We start from the raw sequence: 25,929 nt of genomic DNA, 5'->3' as shown, positions 1-25,929 counted from the left end.
TAGCCACTAAAACAACAACATAAAAAAACCAAAAGAAGCCCTACAACTGAAGTGGAATAAATAGTGTTAGCAAAGGTCTGAGTATAGTCAACTGCTGTCTTTAAATTCTTGTGCAGGGTATAGGTGTCAAGGTGTTGGTTGTGGGGGGCTGCAGGAGTGGCCTCTGTGGGAGGAGGCCAGGGGCTGCCCTGTGGCAGACACAGCTGGTTCCAGCCAGCTCCAAAACAGACCCACCACAGGACACAGCTGAGCCCATCCGCCACATGTGTGACACCTCTGTGAAAATGTATTTAAGAGCAAAAGACACCCCAGGGAGAGAGGAAGGAGAACAAAAAGTGAGAAATAGAGGGGATGCCAAGGCCAGAAGAGGATGAGGAGCACCAGGGCAGAGAACACATCCACACTGCAGCCCATGGAGGACGCACACCAGAGCAGAGGAACATTTCCTGAAGGAACCATGTTCCATGGAGGACCCCCACTGGAGCAGATTTTTCCCAGAGGACTGCAGCCCTGGAAAGGACCCACGCTGGAGCAGGGGAAAAGTGTGAGGGGGAAGGAGTGGCAGAAACTAAGTGTTTTGCACTGACCTCCAACCCCCCATTCCCGCCCCCCCAACTCTGCACTGCTTGGGGCTAGCAAGCAGGGGGTAGAGGGGCCTGCAGTGAAAGAGTGAAGTTGAAACTGGGAAATGGGGGAAGAAAGCTGTTTTAGTGTTTGTCTTCTTGTTTCCCACTAACTGTACCTATTTTAATCAGCAACAAACTAATTTTCCCCAAGTCAAGACTGTTCTGCCATGACAAGAACTGGTAAGCAATCTCCCTGTCCTTCTCTTGACCCATGAGCTTTCATCTTATTCCCCCCGCACCCCGAGTCCTGCTGGATGGGGTGGTAACTGAGCAGCTGAGTGGGCATTTGGCTGTTAGCCAAGGCTAACCCACCACAACTCTATATTATTTAATTCAATCAAAATCTCTTCTTCTAAAAGGCTAGCAATTAGAGGAATCCAAATAAAAAAGGTTATTTTATATTAGAATTACAGTACTTCACCACGAGTGTGCTGTAAACCCCAGAAAATTTCACTGACAAGCGTGACAAAGTTGCAGGTCTACCAAAGCAGAGAAACTTAAAATCTCCAAGTTTTTAGAAGCTTTTGCTATTTTAATTTCTGGGAAACCAAGTCCAAATAAGCTTGTGACCCCCTTTAAAATGTATTTACTCATGCTGTATGAGGTGGTATGTTGCTGTATGAGGTATCAGTCACATAAGACTCAAAGTGAAATTTAGGTTTGAATTTGTTAACCGCTTGCAGCTAAAAAAAAGTGCTTTAAAGTTAGTCCACAGAAGAAGAAAAACATGACAAATAACTAATCTAAACCAATTCAAATTCTATATTAACATATTATTCTGTATTAACATATACTAACCTACTGACAAGAAAAAATTCACTTCATCCATGCTCTAAGCAAAGTCTGATCAGCAAGAGTGAACTGTGTTTGCTCAGCCCGGAGAAGAGAAAGCCTTTGTAGGGGGACTTAATAGTAGCCTTCCAATACCTCTGAGGAGGTCATCAAGAAACTGAGCCAGGCTCTTCACAGCAGTCTATAGTAGGAAGATGAAAAACAACAGGCAGATACTGGAATAAGAGCTACTCCAACTAGATATAATGAAAAACTTCTTCATTATAACAACAGCTGAGCAGCAGAACAGGCTACCAAGAAAGGCTGTGCGGTCTCCAGCCTTGAAATCGGACTTGATAAAGCCCTGAGCAACCCAATCTGATCTCAAACTGTCCTTCCTTTAAGCAGAAGGTTGGACTACAGAGCTCTTGAGGTCTCTTCCAACCTGAATTACCCTATGATCCTATGAACAAGCTTCAAGTCTTAGGTCTGCTATAATTGCTCCAACTACCTAGATGAAGCAATAATAAATTAAGTGTTGACAGAAGTCGCAACACAGTTAGACAGGAGAAGGCCTTTGACATATGGACAAAGAAGAGTGTCCTGGTTTCCGCAGGGATAGTTAATTTCCTTCCTAGTAGCTGGTACAGTGCTGTGTTTTGGATTTAGGATGAGAACAATATTGATAACACACTGATGTTTTAGTTGTTGCTAGGTAATGCTTACACTAGCCAAGGACTTCTCAGCTTCCCATGCTCTACCGACTGAGAAGGCTGGAGGTGCACAAGAAGCTGGGAGGGGAGCACAGCCAAACTGGCCAAAGGGACATTCCATACCATGTGACATCATGCTCAGTACATAAACTGGGGAAAGCTGGCCGGGGGGGGCCGCTGCTCGGGGACTGGCTGGGCATCGGTCAGCAGGTGGTGAACAATTGCACTGTGCATCGCTTGCTTTGTGTATTGTTATTACATTATTATTATCATTTTACTTCAATTATTAAACTGTTTTTATCTCAGCCCACGAGTTTTTCTCACTTGTGCTCTTCCAATTCTCTCCCCCATCCCACCGTGGGTGGGGGGGGAGTGAGCGAGCGGCTGCGTGGTGCTCAGTTGCCGACTGAGGTTAAACCACGACAGTCCTTTTTGGAGCCCAACGTGGGGCACGAAGGGTTTGAAATAATAACAGATTAACCAGAGCGTATTAAGGAATTTATATCTGTTAGTAGTTGTGGGTCACAATGTTGGTTTCTCTGTTCTCGATATTGATTTGTATAATCTGCATCGCGCTCTTTTTCCTGCTGTACATGTTAAAGATTGGTGTTGGTTTTTGCAGTTTGCTGTGGTCTGCAGTGAATAGTAATGTCTCACTTGTGAGGTTTGTTTTTAGAACATTGACCTTGACCTTAGTGTGGTATGTAAGTTTCGCAATGAAGCCGTTACTGTACCACAGATACCACTTCATGGAGCCAACTAGCAATTACAGTAACTTTTCTGAGAGTTGGTTGTTTTTTTTTTTTTTTTTTTTTTTTTTTTACACAGGAAATACAGAATGGCAGTGACACTACCTTCGTCTATGATGTTTCCTCCTTCATTACAGTAACTTTTCAGTATTTTGAACATCCTTGGGTAATTAAGATACTTCTATTGGTACTTCTTGGGAATATTCTTTTGGTTTTGTCTAAAGTTGGTAAGCAATTTAAGAATATCATCCAGAGATCTGCCCCAAGGCTGAATAGTTATGAGTGGCAGGGTGTGTGGGACAAGATGGGCAAGTACCTAGGCCAATGGGAACCCCCAGTGTTTTGGAACTTCACCCCTGAGCAAGTGCAGAATCCTGAAAAGTAAGTTAGTGGAATATTTGGACAAAGTATGCTGTCACCCTGGCAACTACAGAGAGACACAGATCATTGCAACATGCTGGGGCCTGGCCCATGCCTACTGAGCCCTGTTCAACACTATTCAGTACACTCAAAGGGAAGAGAGGGTCTCTGGATCTGACGGTAAAATGACATGCGCTGCGGCCGCTCCGACCCCAGCGACATGCCCTGTGGCTGAACCAAAGAATCAGCCTGTGCCGGTATCTGTCGCCCCTGTACACAAGAAGAAATCTTGGAAGCGAAAGTCGGCTCGTTTAGTAAGGGAGGAAGAAGCTTCTTCTAAAAGGGAGCCGGAGGAAGAACTGTACGAGACAGACTACCCTGGAGAAGGGCCATCACGAGAAAAGGAGGAGGAGAGCCGGCCGCTGATCGGGGAGGAGGAAGAGGAAGAACTCATAAACGAGGCAGTGACCACCCGATCTCTATCCCTGAGTGAGCTGCGAGATATACGAAAAGATTTCAGCCATCGTCCAGGTGAGCATATTGTCACCTGGCTGCTCCGATGCTGGGATAATGGGGCCAGTAGCCTGGAATTAGAGGGTAGGGAAGCCAAGCAGCTGGGATCCCTTTCTAGGGAAGGGGGCATTGACAAAGCAATTGGAAAAGGGACACGAGTCCTCAGCCTTTGGAGGCGACTCTTGTCAAGCGTGAAGGAAAGGTATCCCTTTAAGGAAGATGTCATATGTCGCCCAAGCAAGTGGGCCACCATGGAGAAGGGTATCCAGTTTCTGAGAGAATTAGCTGTGCTGGAGGTGATTTATGATGACCTGAACAATGAACAACTATCCAAAGATCCAGACGAAGTCAAGTGCACACGACCCATGTGGCGGAAGTTTATAAGGAGCGCACCATCGTCATACGCCAATTCATTGGCAGTGATGACCTGGAAAGATGGAGAGGAACAAATGGTGGATGAATTGGCTGGTCAACTCTGGCAATATGAGGAAAGTCTTTTGTCCTGGTTTCGGCAGGGATAGAGTTAATTTCTTTTCTAGTAGCTGGTGCAGTGTTTTGGATTTAGGATGAAAACAAAGTTGATAGCACCGATGTTTTAGTTGTTGCTAGGTAATGCTTACACTAACCAAGGACTTTTCAGCTTCCCATGTTCTACCGACTGAGAAGGCTGGAGGTGCACAAGAAGCTGGGAGGGGGCACAGCCAAACTGGCCAAAGGGACATTCCATACCATGTGACGTCATGCGCAGTACATAAACTGGGAAAAGCTGGCCGGGGGGGCCACTGCTCGGGGACTGGCTGGGCATCGGTTGGCGGGTGGTGAGCAATTGTACTGTGCATCACTTGCTTTGTGTATTATTATTATTATTATCATATTATTATCATTATCATTTTATTTCAATTATTAAACTGTTTTTATCTCAACCCACGAGTTTTTCTCACTTGTGCTCTTCCAATTCTCTCCCCCATCCCACCGGGGGGGGAGGAAGTGAGCGACCAGCTGTGTGGTGCTCAGTTGCCAGCTGAGGTTAAACCATGAGAAAGAGCCAGGAGACAGGGGCAAGGATTCAAACGTGGATGTATTTTGTCTGAATGACTTCATTCTTTGAATTGTGTACCACTAACACATATGGAGTAAGTTTTGAAGTGTGATATATACCGTATGAAATATGTTAAATTAAAAACAAGACAACAACGTCTAAAGGACTGTACGGGACACCAGCCAGTGATGGCAGGATTCTAGAAAACAAAGCCTGAAGTACAACTTAGCCATGCTTCTAGCACATCTCATCTGAAGAGAGAAAACACTGCTCCTTTCGAGTTGCTGTAGCGGTTGAGTAGGCTTACCATGAACTATCACTGCCATTAGAATAACAGATATTATAATACCACACACACCCCTAAAAAAATTAACCAATTGGTATAAAACATGACTTAAATTAAGCTCTTCAATCTCCTAAAGGTGAAATAATTGTATCTTAGACGTTTAAAGTTAGAACTGGTTTTTCTCCTCAGTACTGTTACCAACTCTTATCACAATTAAAACATTTCAGAGATTTGCACATCATTTTGCAAGCATGGATAATTAGGTCTCTTTTAGAAGGCTGCAAGCAATACACTTATTACTGTAGAATACTATCAGGTTCTTCATAGATATAAAAAAAATACAGGAATACTATCTGAACAAGGGCTTGGAAAAGAAAGAATATGATGAATAATGTTACTGTATCACCAACAGTCAGGATGAGGTTTTAACATTTTATAGGAGTAATAAATAATGAAAGCACCTAAAATTAATAAATGCTGTACATAAAAATAAAAGCAATACCTGGAATAAAAAAAGTTAAAACCAGCTAATTTGAAATTTCAATTTCAAGCTAAAGAAACAATTTTTTCAACAAAGGTAAAAGGAAAATGATCTTACCTTATCTAGTCTTTTTTGCCAGCTTTCTTCACGTTTTACCATGAGTTCAATACAATGAGAGAGTGTAGCAAGGATTCCAGCAGTAGTTGCCTTGAAAGTTATAGCTTCTCCTTTAAAGTCTATGCCATTAATTCCTTTGGGTATCACATGTGGAAACACTAAAACCAAACATGAATCATTCACTGATAGCTGCCTTTAACTCAAACAAGCATTTTACATGTATGCTTTATATTACAACTGTTTGAAGAAAACAGACTGGCTACAAAGTTAATTTAAAAATAAAAATCAAAAGTGCTAATAATTTTCAGCTATCCACAGGATAAGGAAAGAGATTCAAAAGGAGGAACGTATCCCTTCAGCTGCATCTTGCTATACTGTATTTCAAGTCTGCTTGTAATGCTGTGTTACTCTGCACTCTGCAAATCATGTGGGTGGAGGGAGTGGGAATACTTTGTAACAATAGTAGTTTGACAGCTTGAAGTGGGGCCTAATTAACACAGAGCAACCTTAAATCATATCCAGTACAGCACTAAGAAAGGAACAATTTCAAAATGCAATCAAACCCAAAAGGTAACATTTCAAGGTTGCTTTAAGCAGGTAATTATAGATTTAAAAACCTCAACATAAAAAGCTATGATATAAGAGTATCAAATGTGTTGAATTATCCAAGGGTAGGGTTTTGCAGTTCCAACAACTACTTCATGCTGTCAACCAGGCCATCTGTTGCTAAGGCTATTTAAAAAGTCACTTAAATTGTGTGACAAAAAAATACCTATTCTATGTCAAACTCATATGTAGGTTAACAGAATAACAAATCAAACACTACACATTAATGTCAGAAAATATTAGAAAGCAGAAATAACACCCCTGTTGAAGCTGACTCAGCCCAGCAAGTTAAAGTAACTCCTGCTATGCCATGAATAATGACTTATCACCCAGTGACTGTCCCTTTGTGCTCGGCACTGGTAAGACCGCACCTCCAATACTGTGTTCAGTTTTGGGCCCCTCACTACAAGAAGGACGTTGAGGTGCTGGAGCACGTCCAAAGAAAAGCAACGAAGCTGGTGAAGGGTCTGGAGAACAAGTCCTATGAGGAGCGGCTGAGGGAACTGGGGTTGTTTAGCCTGGAGAAGAGGAGGCTGAGGGGAGACCTCATCGCTCTCTACAACTACCTGAAAGGAGGTTGTAGCGAGGTGGGTGTCGGTCTCTTCTCCCAAGTACCAAGCGATAGGACAAGAGAAAATAGCCTCAAGTTGTGCCAGGGGAGGTTTAGACTGGATATTAGGAAAAATTTCTTCACTGAAAGGGTTGTCAGGCATTGGAACAGGCTGCCCAGGGAAGTGGTGGAGTCACCATCCCTGGAGGTATTTAAAAGACATGTAGATGGGAGTGAGACATGTAGGGAGTGAGAAGGTGCCCCAGCCCCACCCCCCGAGCCGGAGGAGGGAGCTCCTGACGAGCGGCAGCTCTGACTCAGCGTGGGCGGGGACAGGAGGGACGGCGGCCAAACCCCCTCACTTACAAGAGCAGCCCCCAGGGAGCGCGAGCGACCCGGAGTGGGGCGAACAGGACGTGGCACGTCAGAAGGGCGTAGCGTGGCAGTTCACGAGGGAGGGCGTGCAGGGAAGGCGAGCGGGCAGGGCGCAGCGCCCCTCCTGGCTCTAGAGGCCAACTCAACTAGTAGTCGTCACCTTCCCAGAAGAGAACCAGCTATAGTTTCCACTTGGCCGAAAGCCATCACCAGAAGGAATGTGGCAACCCAGATGGAGCCCTCATGCAAGCATACAGCTGTCCAGGTCTCTGGCTGCAGGGAGTGCCTGAGCCTGTCACTTGTACCGGAGGGCAGCAGAGACAACACCTGTGTGTGGTGTGACCAGGTGGATGATCTGCTCAGCCTGGTGGCAGAGCTGAAGGAGGAAGTGGAAAGGTTAAGGAGTATCAGGGAGTGTGAGAGGGAGATAGATTGGTGGAGCCACACCCTACCATCCCTGAGGCAAAGGCAGCAGATGGAGGCTCCACAAGAAGCAGAGGATCCCCTGCCCTCTTGCCACCAGGCAGAAGGAGGGGGCCTAAGTGATGGGGGGGAATGGAAACAGGTCCCTGCTCGGGGTGCCAGGCGAACCCCTGCCTGGCTTCCCTCACCTTCCCGGTTGCCCTTACACAACAGATATGGGGCCCTGGAACTTGAGGGCCAGGCAAACGAGGATGTAGATGAAGGTCCATCCAGGGGGTTGCCTAGGGTGAGGCAGTCAGCCCCATGCATTATGACTGCCTCTGCTAAGAAAAAAAGGAGGGTAATTGTCATAGGCGATTCCCTTCTGAGGGGAACAGAGGGCCCAATATGCCGACCAGACCCATCCCACAGGGAAGTCTGCTGCCTCCCTGAGGCCTGAGTCAGAGACATTACTAGGAAACTCCCTGGTCTGGTACGACCTTCCGACTACTACCCGCTGTTGGTTATACAGGCTGGCAGTGATGAGGTTGCAGAGAGAAGTCCTGCAGTGATCAAAAGGGACTTCAGGGCACTGGGGCAACTGCTTGAAGGGTCAGGAGGACAGGTAGTGTTTTCCTCAATCCCTACAGTGGCAGGGAAGAATACTGAAAGGAACAGGAAAACACACCTGATCAACACGTGGCTCAGGGGCTGGTGCGATCGGAGGAATTTTGGCTTCTTTGATCATGGGGAGGTTTACATGGCACCAGGCCTGCTGGCGACAGATGGAGTCCAGCTGTCTCACAGGGGGGAAAAGGATCATTGCTCATGAATTGGCAGGGCTCATTGAGAGGGCTTTAAACTAGGTTCGAAGGGGGAAGGGGATAAAACCAGGCTCACTAGAGATGAGCCTAGGGGTGGCATGCCAATGCTGGGGGCGAAATCGATAGCCCAGCTCAAGTGCCTCTACACCAATGCACGCAGCATGGGCGGCAAACAGGAGGAGCTGGAAGCCATTGTGCAGCGGGATAGCTATGACTTAGTCGCCATCACAGAAACATGGTGGGGTGACTCTCATGATTGGAGCGCTGCAATGGATGGCTATAGACTCTTCAGAAGGGACAGGCGAGGAAGGAGAGGCGGTGGGGTGGCCCTGTATGTTAGGGAGTGTTTCGATTGTATAGAGCTCAACGATTGTGATGATGATACGGTCGAGTGTTTATGGGTAAGGATGAGGGGGAAGGCCAACGAGGCAGATATCCTGCTGGGAGTCTGTTATAGACCACCCAACCAGGATGAAGGGGCGGATGAAGCGTTCTACAGGCGGCTGGCAGAAGTCTCTCAATCGCTAGCCCTTGTTCTCGTGGGGGACTTCAACTTCCCGGACGTCTGCTGGAAATACAACACGGCAGAGAGGAAGCAGTCTAGGAGGTTCCTGGAGTGTGTGGAAGACAACTTCCTGATGCAGCTGGTAAGTGAGCCTACCAGGGGAGGTGCCTCGCTAGACCTGCTGCTTACAAACAGAGAAGGACTGGTGGGAGATGTGGTGGTTGGAGGCCATCTTGGGCTTAGCGACCATGAAATGATAGAATTCTCAATTCTTGGTGAAGTAAGGAGAGGGACCAGCAAAACCGCAACCATGGACTTCCGGAGGGCGGGCTTTGGCCTGTTCAGGACGCTGGTTGAGAGAGTCCCTTGGGAGACAGTCCTGAAGGGCAAAGGGGTCCAGGAAGGCTGGACGTTCTTCAAGAAGGAAGTCTTAAAGGCGCAGGAGCAGGCTGTCCCCATACGCCTTAAGAAGAACGGGCAGGGAAGACGACCGGCCTGGCTGAACAGGGAGCTCTTGCTGGGACTCAGGAAAAAAAGGAGAGTTTACCCCTTGTGGAAGAAGGGGCAGGCGACTCAAGAAGAGTACAGGGATCTCGTTAGGTCGTGCAGAGAGGAAATGAGAAAGGCAAAAGCCCAGCTAGAACGCAATCTGGCCGCTGTCGTTAGAGACAACAAAAAATGTTTTTACAAATATATTAATGACCAGAAGAGAGCCAAGGAAAATCTCCATCCTTTATTGGATGCAGGGGGGGAACATTGTCACCGAGGATGAGGAAAAGGCTGAGGTACTCAATGCCTTCTTTGCCTCAGTCTTTAACAGGCAGACCAGTTATCCTCAGGGTACTCGGCCCCCCAAGCTGGAAGACGGGGACGGCGAGCAGGATGAACCCCCCGTAATCCAAGAGGAAGCAGTCAATGACCTGCTACGCCACCTGGATGCTCACAAGTCTATGGGGCCGGATGGAATCCACCCGAGAGTGCTGAGGGAGCTGGCGGAGGAGCTTGCCAAGCCACTCTCCATCATTTATCAGCGGTCCTGGTTAACGGGGGAGGTCCTGGACGACTGGAGGCTTGCCAATGTGATGCCCATCTACAAGAAGGGCCGGAAGGAGGATCCGGGGAACTACAGGCCTGTCAGCCTGACCTCGGTGCCGGGGAAGATTATGGAGCGGTTCATCTTGAGGGCGCTCACAAGGCATGTGCGGGACAACCAGGGGATCAGGCCCAGCCAGCACGGGTTCATGAGAGGCAGGTCCTGCTTGACCAACCTGATGTCCTTCTATGACCAGGTGACCCGCCTAGTGGATGAGGGAAAGGCTGTGGATGTGGTCTACCTGGACTTCAGTAAGGCCTTTGACACTGTCTCCCACAGCATTCTCCTGGAGAAGCTGGCGGCTCATGGCTTGGACGGGCGTACTCTTCGCTGGGTAAAAATCGGGCTGGACGGCCGGGCCCAGAGAGTTGTGGTGAATGGAGTTCAATCCAGTTGGCGGCCGGTCACGAGCAGTGTTCCCCAGGGCTCAGTTTTGGGGCCGGTCTTGTTCAATATGTTTATCAATGATCTGGATGGGGGGATTGAGTGCACCCTCAGTAAGTTTGCAGACGACACCAAGTTGGGCGGGAGTGTTGATCTGCTCGAGGGTAGGAAGGCTCTGCAGAGGGACCTGGACAGGCTGGATCGATGGGCCCAGGCCAACTGTATGAGATTCAACAAGGCCAAGTGCCGGGTCCTGCACTTCGGCCACAACAACCCCATGCAGCGCTACAGGCTTGGGGAAGAGTGGCTGGAAAGATGCCTGGCGGAAAAGGACCTGGGGCTGCTGGTTGAGAGCCGACTGAATATGAGCCGGCAGTGTGCCCAGGCGGCCAAGAAGGCCAATGGCATCCTGGCCTGTATCAGAAATAGTGTGGCCAGCAGGAGTAGGGAAGTGATTGTGCCCCTGTACTCGGCACTGGTGAGGCCGCCCCTCGAATACTGTGTTCAGTTTTGGGCCCCTCACTACAAGGAAGACATTGAGGTGCTGGAGCGTGTCCAGAGAAGGGCAATGAAGCTGGTGAAGGGTCTGGAGAACAAGTCTTATGAGGAGCGGCTGAGGGAACTGGGGTTGTTTAGCCTGGAGAAAAGGAGGCTGAGGGGAGACCTCATCGCTCTCTACAACTACCTGAAAGGAGGTTGTAGCGCGGTGGGTGTCGGTCTCTTCTCCCAAGTAACTAGCGATAGGACGAGAGGAAATGGCCTCAAGTTGCGCCAGGGGAGGATTAGATTGGACATGAGGAAAAATTTCTTTACTGAAAGAGTGGTTAAACATTGGAACAGGCTGCCCAGGGAAGTGGTGGAGTCGCCATCCCTGGAGGTATTTAAAAGACGTGTAGATGCGGTGCTTAGGGACATGGTTTAGTGGGCATGGTGGTGTTCGGTTCATGGTTGGACTCGATGATCTTAAAGGTCTTTTCCAACCTAAATGATTCTCTGATTCTGTGATTACTCCATCCCAGGTGCAGGATCCGGCATTTGGACTTGTTAAATTTCACCCCATTAATCATTGCCCAATGCTCCAATCTATCTGGATCCCTCTGCAAGGCCTCTCGTCCCTCGAGAGTGTCGACAGCACCTCCCCTTTTAATATCATCAGCAAACTTGCTAACGGTACATTCAATTCCTGCATCCAGATCGTTGATAAATATATTGAACAGGACTGGCCATAGGATTGAGCCATGAGGAACACTGCGCTGGTGAGTGGTTGCCAGCCAGATGTAGCCCCATTCACTACAACCCTTTGAGCCCTGCTGTTCAGCCAGTTCTTCACCCAGCGCACTGTGTACACGGTTTCGTGGTGGACTTGGCAGTATTAGGTTAATGGTTGGACTTGATGATCTTAAAGGTCTTTTCCAACCTAAATGATTCTGTGATTCTCAGCTACAGTTAAAAAGATTGTTCCAGTCTTTCCAGGACTAGGTAGAGACTTCAAGAAGGGAACCTGAAACTTGAGAAACTAAAGAGTCTTAACAGCTGCTCTGAGGCAAAGCTTCAGAAAAGGGTGAAGTTTAAGATAAATCTTTCATTATCAGTTAGCCTGAGTAGTTTTCTGCTCAATACACAGGCATGGGTATCTCAACCTGAGACACCTACTTCTCCCACTGCATCACTTATGACTTATGATTCCACTTTAGGGCATAGAGTCTAATTTTTCATTTCTAAACAAGCTTTGCAGAACTCCGCTGCTAAATCTTTAATGGATTTAGCCCTTAGAAATCAGAGGCATAGAAAAATTAAAATTAAGATAAAGCTTTTAATAGAAATAATTGATGGAAAGTAAATCAGGATTCATAAGAACTGGAATTAGAAGTTTTGCAGAAAGCAAAGGGTTGCAGAAATTATTTTCTGTAGTGAGCTATAGTAAATGAGTTTATATACAGGTACCCATAATACATAGCAATTTCTTAGCACATAAGTTCCTAAAGACTTGATAACAGAACTTTTTACAAGAGGAATGTGGATATCACTTCAAATTCCTGTTAAACACGTGATGAAAAAAATGAAGTCACTTTGCATTTAAATGTTCTAAAATGACCAGATGTACTAAAGATACAGACTTTCCTAATGACATTCCACATATCGAATGTGTATATATAGCGGATATACCAGAAGAACGTAGATATGAAGAAATGTTATAAAGATAAATTAAGCTGAAACTCCTACATCATTCTACAAAAATTAAGTTCGACAAAGACATCTTTTTCAAAATGAATCTTGCAGTGAAATTAAATTCTCACTTAACATTTTTTGAAGAAGGCTTTTTCAGTTTTCTCAAGTTTTTTCTGACTTAACAGTCCTCAAAAAAGTAGACTTTTATATATAAAATAAGGTTAGTGGAACTGTGGACTTGCTTACAGGTGAGTGTTGCAAGCTTGTTTATCTTTGCTGATAAGAGGCAAGAAAGATTTATTCAAAACTTCAGAGTTATACACTACTTAACCTCTGAAACCAGCACTACAATTAATCCTTAGCAGAGCAAGCACTTTATATCATTTAAAAAAAAAATCTACTCATATAATTAATTCTCTGGAAGTATACTGAAAGCTCCTTCCATTTCCTTTCCTCGTAACAGTTTTGGCAATAATCTAGAAAGAACACTTAAATACAGCAAGGAAACATGCAACATACAGGGAACTAGAGCCAGTTAAAAAGAAAACAAAAGACAGAAAAGGCTTATTTTGCCCATATATTTTCCAGGTTCTTGAAGAAAGTGTCTACATTTTTAAAAATGCTTTTGGTAAGTACTTCTTTTGGTGATTCCATGAGATTTGAAACTGGACTGCTTCAAAGTTTTGTGAACCAAAGTCTAACAAATACTGAATTGTTAACAACTAGAGAACGTAAATACTGAAATAATTTCAGTCAGGAAACAAGAGAAAGTATAAGAAGAATGCAAATAGATTTTAAATGCATACACAACTTCTGGCAGGCCAGAAGTATCAGATTTCTAAAACAGCAAGACTTGCGTGAGTTCTTCACATTTACTGCATGGATGCAGTGAGTACAATGACGATAACCAGATCATTTAAGATGAGAATAAAAATCAGAATTCTGTTCCTCATAACATTGGAAAATACAGTTTAAAAAAGTGCTAAAATTATGATGAGTGAGAATCAGTAACAGTGTTGACTTAACCATTATGTAGCCATAGAACTTAGAAAAACCATAATGGGGCATACCTAACTGGAAAAGCATTGTGCTTCGCCACACTGCTAAAGCAGATAGCACTTGCAAGAAAAACTGCAGTTGCCTGTTACAAATCTCAGTTCCCAATATCCAAATGATGCAGCTGTTTCAACAGAATTTTGTAGTGGAAATGGCTTTGGACACAGAATAGGAAATTCCAGTTTGACAGGCTTGCATTAATATTTGTGTGAATTAAGAATAACTCAGATTATCATTCCTTAGCTGCTTTTCATTATTATCTTAACACGAATAAGAACTACCTATCACATACATTCAAATAACTATTCTTGTCGTTTTCTGCTTAGAAAAGAGCATAAATACCTGTCTTGTATCAGGCTTATCATACCATTCATATGACTTTTCAGTGAAAAAGTTGACACACTTACATTTTTCCTTACTGCTGTTACTGTTATGTAAAAAATCCCCATCAGAACGCATTGTAGGGAAATCATCTTCATCCTCTTCTACCACTAAATTTGAGAGAGAGAGAGTGTTATGGGAGTGAGAAAGCTTTCCCAATTCTTTAGTGTGCAAGAAAGAATTAAGAGCATCTTCATGGCTAAGCAGCATTTAAGATTTTTTCCCCCCTATAACAACAGTCATGAACACCACCACCACCCCTTTTTTTTTTTGACCCAAGACCACTATCAACATTACTGTCAGAAACCATCAGGAGACTAACATTTGCTCAGTGTCGAAATTTAGCACTTGATTTGATAGTAAGAACAACATTATCTCGGTGTTACAACTGGATAAGCAGAGCACCACAATTGAGCAACTATCTACTCTTTTACACTAGAAAGTTCTTAAAGTAGTGGAATGGTACTTATCTACTGTTTTCTCACTACCAAAAGTTTCAGGCTGCCAGAACAAACGTAGGGATGAATATAAATGCCTCAGGAGAGTGCATGAATACGACAACAAGCTGTGCTCTGGGAAGAACAATTCAGAGATACGTAAACATCCACACATGAGTCTACTAGGACCTCAAGCGTGCACTCAGTGCTCTAGCTGCAGCCAATACATCTCAGGAGCATTCATTATGGCAGAACCTTTGCCTTTTTTAAAGAATGTATTGTTCCTATCAAAACTAATATCCTATTATTTTTCAAAATAAAGGTAAGAGACACAGCGGTAAAATAACTTGAATTCATCTTATGGGGGTAAACAACTGTCCTGGTTCCGGCAGGGGATAGAGTTAATTTCCTTCCTAGTAGCTGGTACAGTGCTGTGTTTTGGATTTAGGGTGAGAACAAAGTTGATAACACACCGATGTTTTAGTTGTTCCTAGGTAGTGTTTACACTAGTCAAGGACTTTTCAGCTTCCCATGCTCTACTGACTGAGAAGGCTGCAGGTGCATAAGAAGCTGGGAGGGGCACAGCCAGGACAGCTGACCCAAACTGGCCAAAGGGATATTCCACACCATATGACGTCATGCTCAGCATATAAAGCTGGGGGAAGAAGAAGGAAGGGGGGGACGTTTGGAGTGATGGCGTTTGTCTTCCCAAGTAACCGTTACGCATGATGGAGCCCTGCTTTCCTGGAGAAGGCTGAACACCTGCCTGCCGATGGGAAGCAGTGAATGAATTCCTTGTTTTGCTTTGCTTGCATGCGCAGCTTTTGCTTTACCTGTTACACTGTCTTTATCTCAACCCACGAGTTTTCTCACTTTTACCCTTCTGATTCTCCCCCCCATCCCACTGTGGGGGGAGTGAGCAAGCAGCTGTGTGGTGCTTAGTTGCCGGCTGAGGTTAAACCACGACAACAACTATTGTTCTATAACATCAAATGCTTAAAAGAACATTTTATACAGTTGACAGCTACAGGTTAATATTTAAGTTAAGCAGATTTTTATGGAAATCCAACTTCTGAAGTGAAAATAGTTAACACTGTTTATGCAGAAATATCTATGATTGATCCCATTACTAAAAAGTAAATTTAAGATAAATATTATATTTATATGGTATCAAATGCTATAGTAACTATTTCAAGGGCTATTACTGTGTAAAAAGTTAAATTCTATGGAGATAAGAGTTTTCAATTACAGTTTTACCTTTATCCCTCTGGAGTTCATCTTTGGAAACTGCATCTGCACAGGCATCGAAGTATTTCTGTAAAGTATCAACTTGTCTACACAAGATGTCTCTAAAGGTTTCCATTTCTGCAAGCTTCTCACGTAAGCTATGGCCCTTCTGAAAAGACAAGAGAAAAAAGGCTCAAATGCTTCTACATACTCAGCAACAGTTCAATGCAAAAAAAAGATTTCTATAATTACGAAGAACAAATTCTTCAAGTACACTAAAGACATTTCAGATAGCAGCAGATATGAAATACTGTTAATGTTAGAACAACATAAGAAACTGTATAAAAGTGTTTCTTACTAATTTTGTCCACTGGTCTCAATTTTTCCTCTTGACTGCATCTGCTACTTTAGAGCATTCAATAAAAGCTTATTAAAAACACGATTTTGCATGCTACCAGGTTTACGCCTATTTGCCTGAAAACAGTCAGTTCTAGTTTAAGATCTTCGTTCTAATCTTTACTCCCCCCTTTCTTGTGCTGCTCCTCTTCTGCTCTCCCAGAAGTACAGCCCACCCAAGTTCAAGTGTTAAATATACACATGAAACAAGGAAAGCCATCATTTGTCAATCAGTATTAATCAAATTTAAGTCACAGAATCACCATTTCCTTTCATTTAGAAGCCCTGATATTCTCAGAAGTACGCTAGGCAAGGTTAAATCCTCCCACAGGTTTGATTTTCTTGCCATTCGAAAATGACACCATAGTTTAAGAGGGACAACTGCATAGAGGCATGAAAAAGCTTCCTGTACGATCTGTTCATCATCACATACTGAATTACTAACACTTATAATAAACCAAAGATTTAGGGTTTTTTTTCCCCTATAATTGTGTGAATAAGTCTTCACATAGCTTATTTCCTTTCCAGTCGCGTGTGTTATTTACACACCAATACTAAGAAAATGTTATTCACTAACCTTGAACGAAGAGGTGGATGTTGCAGAGTATCCACTTGCTCCAGAAACAAGAGACACCATGGAGCCATGGCGTCGTAAACTTGACTCTGATCCATAGCCAGATTCAGTCTAAAAACCAAACCACACACAAAACTAGAGTGCTGAGACTTTTAATAAAAAAAGAAATCATGAAAGCAAGCTTAATGTCATCTCCTCTAAAACAAGCCCATTTGTTTCTTGTCAGGAAGCAGCAGGGGCTTACTAAGTCAGATTGTGTCTGCGAGTTTAAGATGTTGATGTAGCATCTGTAAAGTTACTATTAGTCTATTTTTTGTTATCATAATGATCTGGGGAAAAGTAGTTGTTATCTGCAACTTATTATGTGCTCCCAAAAGAGCAAGACAACATATATTTAAGGGTTCAAAAAAGGGGTAATGTTTCCATTATTTTGGTATATGTAATCCCTACCAAGCAATTTTCACATAGCATTCAAAACAAACAAACAAAAAAACCAAACTTCCAGTACTCTACAATTAATCAAGGGATGAACATGGTTCAGTTTGAAGACAATCAATCAACAGCCTCAGTCAATCCTTCCAATCATTCAAATAGTGCCATTTTAGTTTTAAAAGCAACAAAATAAGTAGAGATAATAGAAAAATAGATAATTACTGCTATCAATTTTTTTTGCTTGTTCCAGACTTCTTTAGCAATATTCTTTATAGTAAACTGAAATTATTTTTGACAAAGAACAAAAGTCTACATAAAACAAGGTGAGATACTGAAAGCAAGAAGACAACAACAATAGTAACTAATTAAATAATGCAAAAAAGGAAAAACATCTCTTGATTAAAATAGCGTGAAAAAGACCTAAAAATATTAAGTTTGACAAATGTCCTCACAAGTGAAACAGAAGCAGATACTGAGGAACTGGAAGAAAAATATTTCCCTAAAGGTTAACGTAAAATGGCCCGTGCATGGCAAAGGAGAAAAAAACCCTGAAAGAGAACATAAGACAGTGTTGGAAAAATCTCATTCCCTAACTACTGTACCAATTAGTCTTTATAGTATGAAATTGTATGAACTTTCTTAGGATATATAGTTTACATTGTATACTGTATAGTCATGGTTAAGTAAGCATGACTAAAGGACCCCAGCTCATTGCAAGGAGAAGGACAGCCCCCACCCTGAAGAATAAAGGATACCCCTGGACTATCGAGATAACACTAGCATCCTAGCCCCTCTAACACCTTTGTGAAACCCTCCCATTATCTGGCATCATAGACAAGTAACTGTAGCAAGACCAACTCCAGGGACATCTAGATCAAGAAAAAAAAGCAGATGGATGATGATGCCATAGAATTATAGTTGCTTTGCAAAACAGTAGTATGTGTGTGTTAAGTAGTGATTGGTCAAATCATGTTGTATCTGAACACTTGAAAGGTATAAGAACCATGTGTAAAAATCGCATTTGGTGTGCCCCAATTTGAATAGGACACCTTGTGAGCATGAATAAAGAATTACTCTTGTAATTCTATACTTTGCATCCTAGCCTCTCCTCTCTGTTGGCATGGGCCAGTTGCAAAATTTTTGTAACAAAAGAAACAGATGGTTCAGAGTAATATCTGAAATACTGTTAATAGATGAACTTGATCGAGTAGACAGAGAGTATTGTGAAGGCTCTTTGACAGGAATAAGAAATTCTGTAGTGGCAGAGAAATTCAGATGGGGCAAGGAGAAGGAGAGACAGAACAAATTATATGGAACAAGCAAGAAGCAATGATGAAATTCTAGCTGTTGTACTTTTGTGGAAAAAATGAAAACAGCATAGACTTTGGGAAGGCAGGAAAGTGCTGATAAATTAAGATGCAAATGAACTTAGAGAGTATTAAAAGCAAGGAGAAAGGACAAAAAGTTGAAGTTGGTTGAAACAGGAGAATTTGGACAATACTACAAGCGTGCAGGACAAAGTATGCATGTTTGGGTTACAAAGGAGAAGTGGCAGAGAACCAGAGTTTTGGAGAAATGAAGGTATGACTGAAAAGAAAAATGTGAGTTCCAGAGCTGTTAACATAATTTCTGAATGCACATGACTGAATGAGATTACCCAGCTAAAACAAGAAGGAGCCAAGAGTCAGTTTCTATCTGGCCCATTTAAAGAATGAGGTAGAAGACAACAAAGCATTGAGGAAAGAAGAAAGTAGAAGCAAAGTAGAAAAATGAATATGACCAAGAAATGCAAGTGTAGTTAGAAAAAGGTACTCCAAGTCTTGGAGGAAGATGGCTAAGTGATCATCAACTTAAAATTAAAAAAAAAAAAAAAAAAAAAAAAAAAAAAGGGCACTCAAATTCAAAAGATTTAATAAGGCACATCTTAAGTTCATTGCTTAATTTAGCAAAAAAATAGAAATATTGTAACTTATCTGAAATAGCAGAAATAGAAGGTTTTTTTAATGACAGCTTAGAGTGAAATGATAGAAGGCAAGACGCATTTAGAAATTTCTGCCAAGTCATGCATTTAAAGCTATTTTATACAGAGCAAGAGTCCTAGAAAAATAGCTACAGAAGTGTAGCAACAGAAGTGCTAAAAGCTCAATTTTTAAAGAATTATTCCTACTATTTGTTTTAAAGCATAGCTTTAAAATATCTATTAGAATAGGCTTTTTATTAAAAACATTCACATTGGATACATGGGGCTCCTCTAGAATATCAGTTCAAGTGTTAAGCAGTATACCTAGCTTTGGTAACATATTTGGTATACTGGACCACATTTTGAATTGCAATGCACTTGTACTACAGTGCAAAGATTATACCTTAATTCACTGGATTTTAATTTTAAGTATAACAAATCAAATAATGAAGCTTTGATTAGTTTTTTTGCAAATACTCAAGTAAGGGCTTTTGGCTCTTTATATGGACTTTAAGTCCTCCAAAGGTTTGACAAGTGAAAACAAAGCAGGTAAGGGAATAAAAGGATTTTTAAAAGAACAATTAAGAGTTTTAGGCATATAATATTATAATTTAATTTCAGAAGTGTTTAATAAGCATAAACCTCAAGAGAGCATTTTATAAGAGTCACACAACACCTCGAAGCATCATAAAACATTTCTGTTTCAATTTCTCCTAAATGCAAATCTAACCCAAACTTCACTGTTTTCCTGGTAACTTCAATGTTTACTTAATCATACGCTACAAATATTAAGATGACTTTGAATGTGCTTTTACTACAGTCAATTTGACAGTGGGGACTCATTCTATTTTCTGTTTAAGTTGTACACACTAGAAAGAAGGTAAAATTTCATTTCAACGGGATATGACTTAATGAACAGATCAATTTTAAAATGTAGCCAAAATATCCACTGCATTGAGGTCAGAGCATTTTAACTAAGGACAGCAAATGTTTTCCGATTTTCTCCTTTAAGTGAGCAAGACATATCTATGCAAAACCTGGATTTAAGCTTAGGAAGTGAAATTTCTGAATGTCCCTATTTGAAGATTTAATCAAAGTCACATCTTAATAGTACTACTCTAGTACTTGCAAGAATAGATGTAATCTTAGAAGTAGAAAATCTCATTACTTGTATTCTGCATTTGAATTAAATCCTTTTCTTCCAACATTACCCTTATAGTCAATGCTCAGTTAATTTAGTTCACAAAATAAAAGCTGAGGGGTGAAAGAAAAAGCCCTTCTTTCTATATCAGTATGTAAGCTTTTTTTTTAAAGGTACCTTTTCAGCAGTATGTTTATTTGACTGTCATTTATACTTGTGATTAGTAGTTCCACTGAACAGTTTATCCATGCTTCTGATTTGTATACAAGACAGCTGTATACAGCTATCAGCTTGCAAACCCTACCAATAAAAAGGTGCTAGATAAAAAACATTTAGGCAGTTTTAACTATTTGCAACCAAGGAGCAAATACAGTACATTAAACAGCAGACCAAACAGCACACAACACGAATCCGAAGCGTGTGCATTTACAGATCATGTTCACAAACCTGTCTCAGACAATTATGGTTTAGTAGCCAAAGGGAAAAAAAATGAGAGTTATATCAAGAATACTTATTTGTCAGAAGAACCAGAAAACAAGTATTGCTTTATAACTGATGCAGAGACAAGTCATCCAGCTCACAGCAGGCACATGCAAGCAGCTTAACACAAACAATGAAAGCATGCATCATGCAAAGCCCCACCATTCTTCTACCACAGAGAGCAGGTCACTGTCGCATGCGTCTTGCAAAGCAGATTATCATTAATTATTCACTGCAGAAATACTCAATTACATTGAGAAGAGGAATGTTGACACAAGCTTCTTCTGTTTACACAATTTTTCATTTTCCCAAGATAAAAATTGGAAAAGCAGGTAGAGTCCACATGATAGAAGCCAACAGTCTCTGCTTGAAAACAAAATAACCTGCAGAGGTTGTATCAATTCATAGCATCAAGCACTAATGCTAAATTACCATGCTCAGTATATAGATGCAGTTCTTTGAAATTCCATGCATACACCACAGCTTCAAAGCTACACTCAAAACTGGCATTTGTTAGTACACTGCAACACCTTCAGCTTTCTAAGGCAGTGCATGAAATCCATTAATCCTTTCAAAATGCTTTTTCGTTATGATAGAACGAGGAAAGAGCCACACGATCCAAAGCTTCATGTGATTCTTTACTGGAGCAGGTGCTGGTATCAGCAACAAGGCAGTACATCAGAAAAACTACTTTCAGTAAAATAGCTAAGTATTCGCAGAATCATATTGCAGACCTCCATTATGGCTCACACTGATCCACCAGTTAAGGATTTCCTAAAGTGGGTAAATAATACTCTGGAGTAAAGCAAAGACTCACTGAAAAGCTCCCGCACTTAAAAAAAAAAATCAAATAAAGCAAATTATTCTTCCACATCTTAAAGGAATTATTTTGATTATGTCTCAATTTAGCGCCTGTCAAGCACTTCCATGTATGTTTGTCCACCAAAGCAGATATTTTCAGTTAGCATTATAAATTATTTATTATTTTACATAACACAAGCAGCAGGCAGCTCCTCCAAGACATACAGCTCACCCTAGGAGGTGATGAAACAGACATTAGGATACAGTGACTCTAATCATGTTCTCTGCAGTATTTGTGAAAAATCCTACTAAAACATCTATGAGATCAAACCACAATATTTTATAAAAAACAATAATGTAGAAAAAAGTAGAAACACAAAATGAAAGAGCTGGAAGGTACTATGAAAGACTTGGTGGAGACTAAGCAGAAAAGCTCTATCGAACACCTATGTTCCAAGGACAATTTTTAGACTTGCTGCAAAGGTTTCAACATATACTTGAAGAAAGAAGGGGTACTGCTAGGATGAGCCAAGGAAGGGCTACCTAGGGATTGCTGCAGACAGTACACCACACACACTACAGGTAGGGCAGTCCAGGATGCATTTCTGTGGATTAAAGTTAAAGATACAATTAACACGTGTCTGTAGGTTTGATTTATCAATTGTTCTACAGGCTCTGACAATGGAAATTTAAGGTTTCAAAAGCGAGGCAGTTATCAGGAAGGTAGAGACAGAAATTTCACAATCCAGGTCACAGCAGTTGGATGACAATTCCCCTGCCTACAAGCACAGTACAGGAGACTACTTAGAAAGCAAAAAAGCTTCTAACGTGATCTTTCTTTGCAACTGCAAGAACAGGTAAAGAAATGTAGACTTTTTCCTCCAACAATGATAAATGTTGGAACTCCACAGTAAATAAGCATACTACATGCACAGGAGGAAAAAAAACAGGAATTCTGAGTTGAAAAATAAGCATAATAAGACAACTGAAAAATAAAGAATATAGCAATACAGGACTAAGATTATCATAACTGCTATACTCACTCATCCAATCTAAGTAACATCATCTTTTGGGTCATTTTTGAAGCATGAGAGTATGCCCTCCCATCACAAAATATCACGACACACTGCGTTCTAACAGGTCAGGACTGGACAAATTAAGTTTCCATACACCCCATATTACTTCTGTGTTAGCTTATTTATGTACAAGTATTTGAAAAGATACTAGTTCATGTATTTAACCTCCTCAAGTCAATATCTTGTGTGACCACTAGAGGGAAATAGCAAAAAGGAAACAGACACGTCTAAAGGTTACTATTGGTCAAAGCCCAACAGTAACCCTTACCCTGTTTCTGCTTCAGTCCCTGGGCATATAAACCTCCTTTTCTTGGCAGACAATTAAAAACAGAGCAGTTTTACCTTTAGCCTTTATAATTACACTTGAGACACATTGCTAAGTGAGGATAAAGTTTTCCATACAGTATGCAAGAAATAACAATGACATCTATCACTGAAAGAATGACAGCAAATTACAAGTTTTAACAGAGATTAATTAAATTATTCTGGTCACACCTCTCAGCCAGTTCAAAACAGTGAACCAACATGCTAATTTCCAATTAAGATTGTCCAAAGTCATTAGCACCAAATTAAGCATTTCAACAAATGTTTAGGCACAGATTTCTTAAAACTTCATCTAACATAAAGTAGTTAGGCTCAAAATAATTTAGCTTTAAAAAAAGAACGCTTAATATGTGACAGAAGACTGGACACCTCTGTCTCAAGTACCACGTCCAAGTAGAAGACTTTTCTTCACATTCAACTGCTCTGCCATTAGTCTGCAGCTGTAAAACATAGAGCTCATCATGAAAAGGAGTTTTATATACCAGCCAGATGAACAGGCACAGGATTTCTTCATGTACAGAGTATGCATTAAGTAGGTTCTCACCAAACTAGTTTTCCCTGTATGCATATGCACTTTGAGAAGCATCAGAAGAAACAAAGTTCTGGTTAAACCCTTCCAAACCCATAAGAAGTCATGTAGTAGTGATACAGAGACATTTCATTTGAAATAAGTTATTTACTCCATTCATAACACTTAAGTTTAAGCAGGCTTAATTAGGTGCTTGTAGGACTGTTTTATGCAATGCAACTTTCAGAAATCTAATCTTTGATAATTAAAAATGTTATCTGACATTACACAGTATCAGTAAACTTATCAGTAAAAATATTAAATTCAACTTAATCTGCCAATACAAAAACACGCCCCACACTATTGCTCATTCATGCGAAAAGAAACAGACTGCTTTTATTTGCTGAAAGCCAACACTCTCTGTGCAAGACAACAGCAAAGACAACTTCAAGCACAGCACAGGTCTCTACAGTAAGCTGACCTATCCTACCCTTAAAGGAAAACCTCGGAACTGGTAGGAAAAAAAACAGCTCACAAAAGGATGCTTTCTAGTGCACCAGAAGGAAGCAAACCAAAGCATTTAGATTCTAAAATGCTTCATACTTTGAAGATAAGCATTATCACCCATTTTATACAGGATTGTAAATACTGTTGGCCATCGTTAGGTTGTGCATTAAGCTGTGGGTCACCTTTTTTGTTGTTATTGCTTTCCAGAGAGGTAAAAAGTTTGAACAAGACAAAGGATATCAGTGCAGTGCTAGGTACCAATCCAAAAACCTCCCCACAATAAGCATGAACTAGAGAATAGTGTACTACTGATAAAACAAACAGTTTAGTAGCCTATTCCCAGTCTTCTAGTAACTAAACTGTCTTGTTTCATTATAGCACCACCATGTTTTGTACAAACCATAGGAACACTTTCTGCAACAACTTGTGCCTTAACTGCACACTGTACTATTAAAAGACCAGGCAACTGCAGAAACATACTATATGTATGTCCTCAGAATAAATTATTTTGTAGACCCATATATTCTCTACATACTGATAAAGTCTAATCCCATTGCTGGTTCCCTTACGGTGGTATATCCCCTGCAGAATTCATCATGAGAAAACTACCTGTGTGTTAAGAGCTCAGGAACTGCTCAAAACACTGATGCCATTACCTGCAGACACCAGAGTGTGTGTATGGGGGGTGTGGCGTAAGACTTAAGGAGAATGGCGATATTCATGCTGTTATCTGCTTTGAATTGCAACACATTAAAAGCTGACTTCCCTTCATTGCTAAAGTGAGGGGAGGGAGGCTCCAACTTGATGGTAGGCAAGCAAGGTGTTCCCCATCCATTCTGCACAACAGTGACAAAATGCATATGCTGCTGCCAGATCTTCACATTCAGACAGATCTGCATATAGTCCAGTTCAGGCACGATAAAGTAACAGCTATAAAAATGGCAGAAAGGTGAAGCTATGGTATTTTCATCCAAAAGCACTCCAGACTCAAAGCTCCCACAGTCTAGAACAGTAAAGGAAAACTTTGCAGACTGCCTGTGTATCATAGGGATCTAAAAAGATAAGACCTTTCTTGAAGCATTTTATAGTGAGACACTATAAATCAGGGAGGCTGACAGAAAACCTTGCCAGCCAGATGACACACAAGTTTTGCTTCTAAGTGCAGCCTCAGATCACATATTGCAGACTTCCTTTTCATGTGACCAAGCCCAAACACATAACAGAGCATGGGTTTACTCCATGTGCATCACCTGTCTACTCACATAGATACTCCAAAAAGAGGCTATGTATGACTGGTATTGCTACCTTAACACACTTGATCTATTAAAGAAATGAGTCTAGCAGCCATGATGGCCTCTTTTCAAGAATTAAAACACAAGCCAGCCCAATAAGTCTCTGAAGACCAATTAGATACACTTTTACAAACCTTAAGTCCTATGTATTGTTTGATTAGATTATAATTAATTAATAACATAAAATATAGAAGCTATATTAATTCCTATAACATGCAACTCAAATCCCAGGTTACAACAATTTAAAGGTCCATTACAATCGCCACCCCTGGTCCCTTTGGGCCAGGTTACAGGGTTTAACATTACAATGAACTCCTCCCCTTGCTCCTGGCCTGGCCAGCAACAAGAAGTTCCTGCCATAGTAATTCCCATGACATGCAACTCAAATCATGGATTCTTTTCACCCAGGATTAAATCACCTTGAAGTACACATCAGACTCACCATTCCTTCGGCATTACCCACCAAGTGCACCCAGGTCCTTGAGCAAAAACAATTCCACTAATAAGTTTACCCTTTCCTGAGGAAAGAATAACGCAGATTGTTTTGCCCAGCCAGTTCCTTATATGTACTACGGGGATCTTAGCTCCTTCCACAGTGCGCAGGGGACTTGATCAGGGAGGGCCAGGTCAACTAGCAGATCCTCTAGTGTTAACTAGCCAAGTGGCTTCTGCTAAATGTGTATCCCAATGTTTGAACGTTCCGCCACCCATTGCTCTCAGCGTAGTCTTTAACAGTCCATTGTATCGTTCAATTTTCCCAGAGGCTGGTGCATG

General features: G+C 41.8%; 1 protein-coding gene across 3 annotated transcripts in view; it reads right to left on the bottom strand.

The window, feature by feature from the left end:
- Positions 1-25,929, bottom strand: part of LOC143172057 (ceramide transfer protein-like) — a 91,757-nt gene that overhangs the window by 24,906 nt on the left and 40,922 nt on the right. For all 3 annotated transcript variants that reach the window (XM_076361289.1, XM_076361290.1, XM_076361291.1), the window contains 4 exons: positions 16,638-16,745; positions 15,695-15,833; positions 14,027-14,110; positions 5,656-5,813 (listed from right to left, as the gene is read on the bottom strand). In XM_076361289.1, the coding sequence (XP_076217404.1) occupies positions 5,656-5,813; positions 14,027-14,110; positions 15,695-15,833; positions 16,638-16,745 (489 nt within the window). The remainder of the gene's footprint in view (positions 1-5,655; positions 5,814-14,026; positions 14,111-15,694; positions 15,834-16,637; positions 16,746-25,929) is intronic.

Source organism: Aptenodytes patagonicus, chromosome W (genome assembly GCF_965638725.1).
Source record: "Aptenodytes patagonicus chromosome W, bAptPat1.pri.cur, whole genome shotgun sequence".
NCBI lineage: Eukaryota > Metazoa > Chordata > Aves > Sphenisciformes > Spheniscidae > Aptenodytes > Aptenodytes patagonicus.
This window is presented reverse-complemented; position numbering and strand designations above follow the sequence as displayed.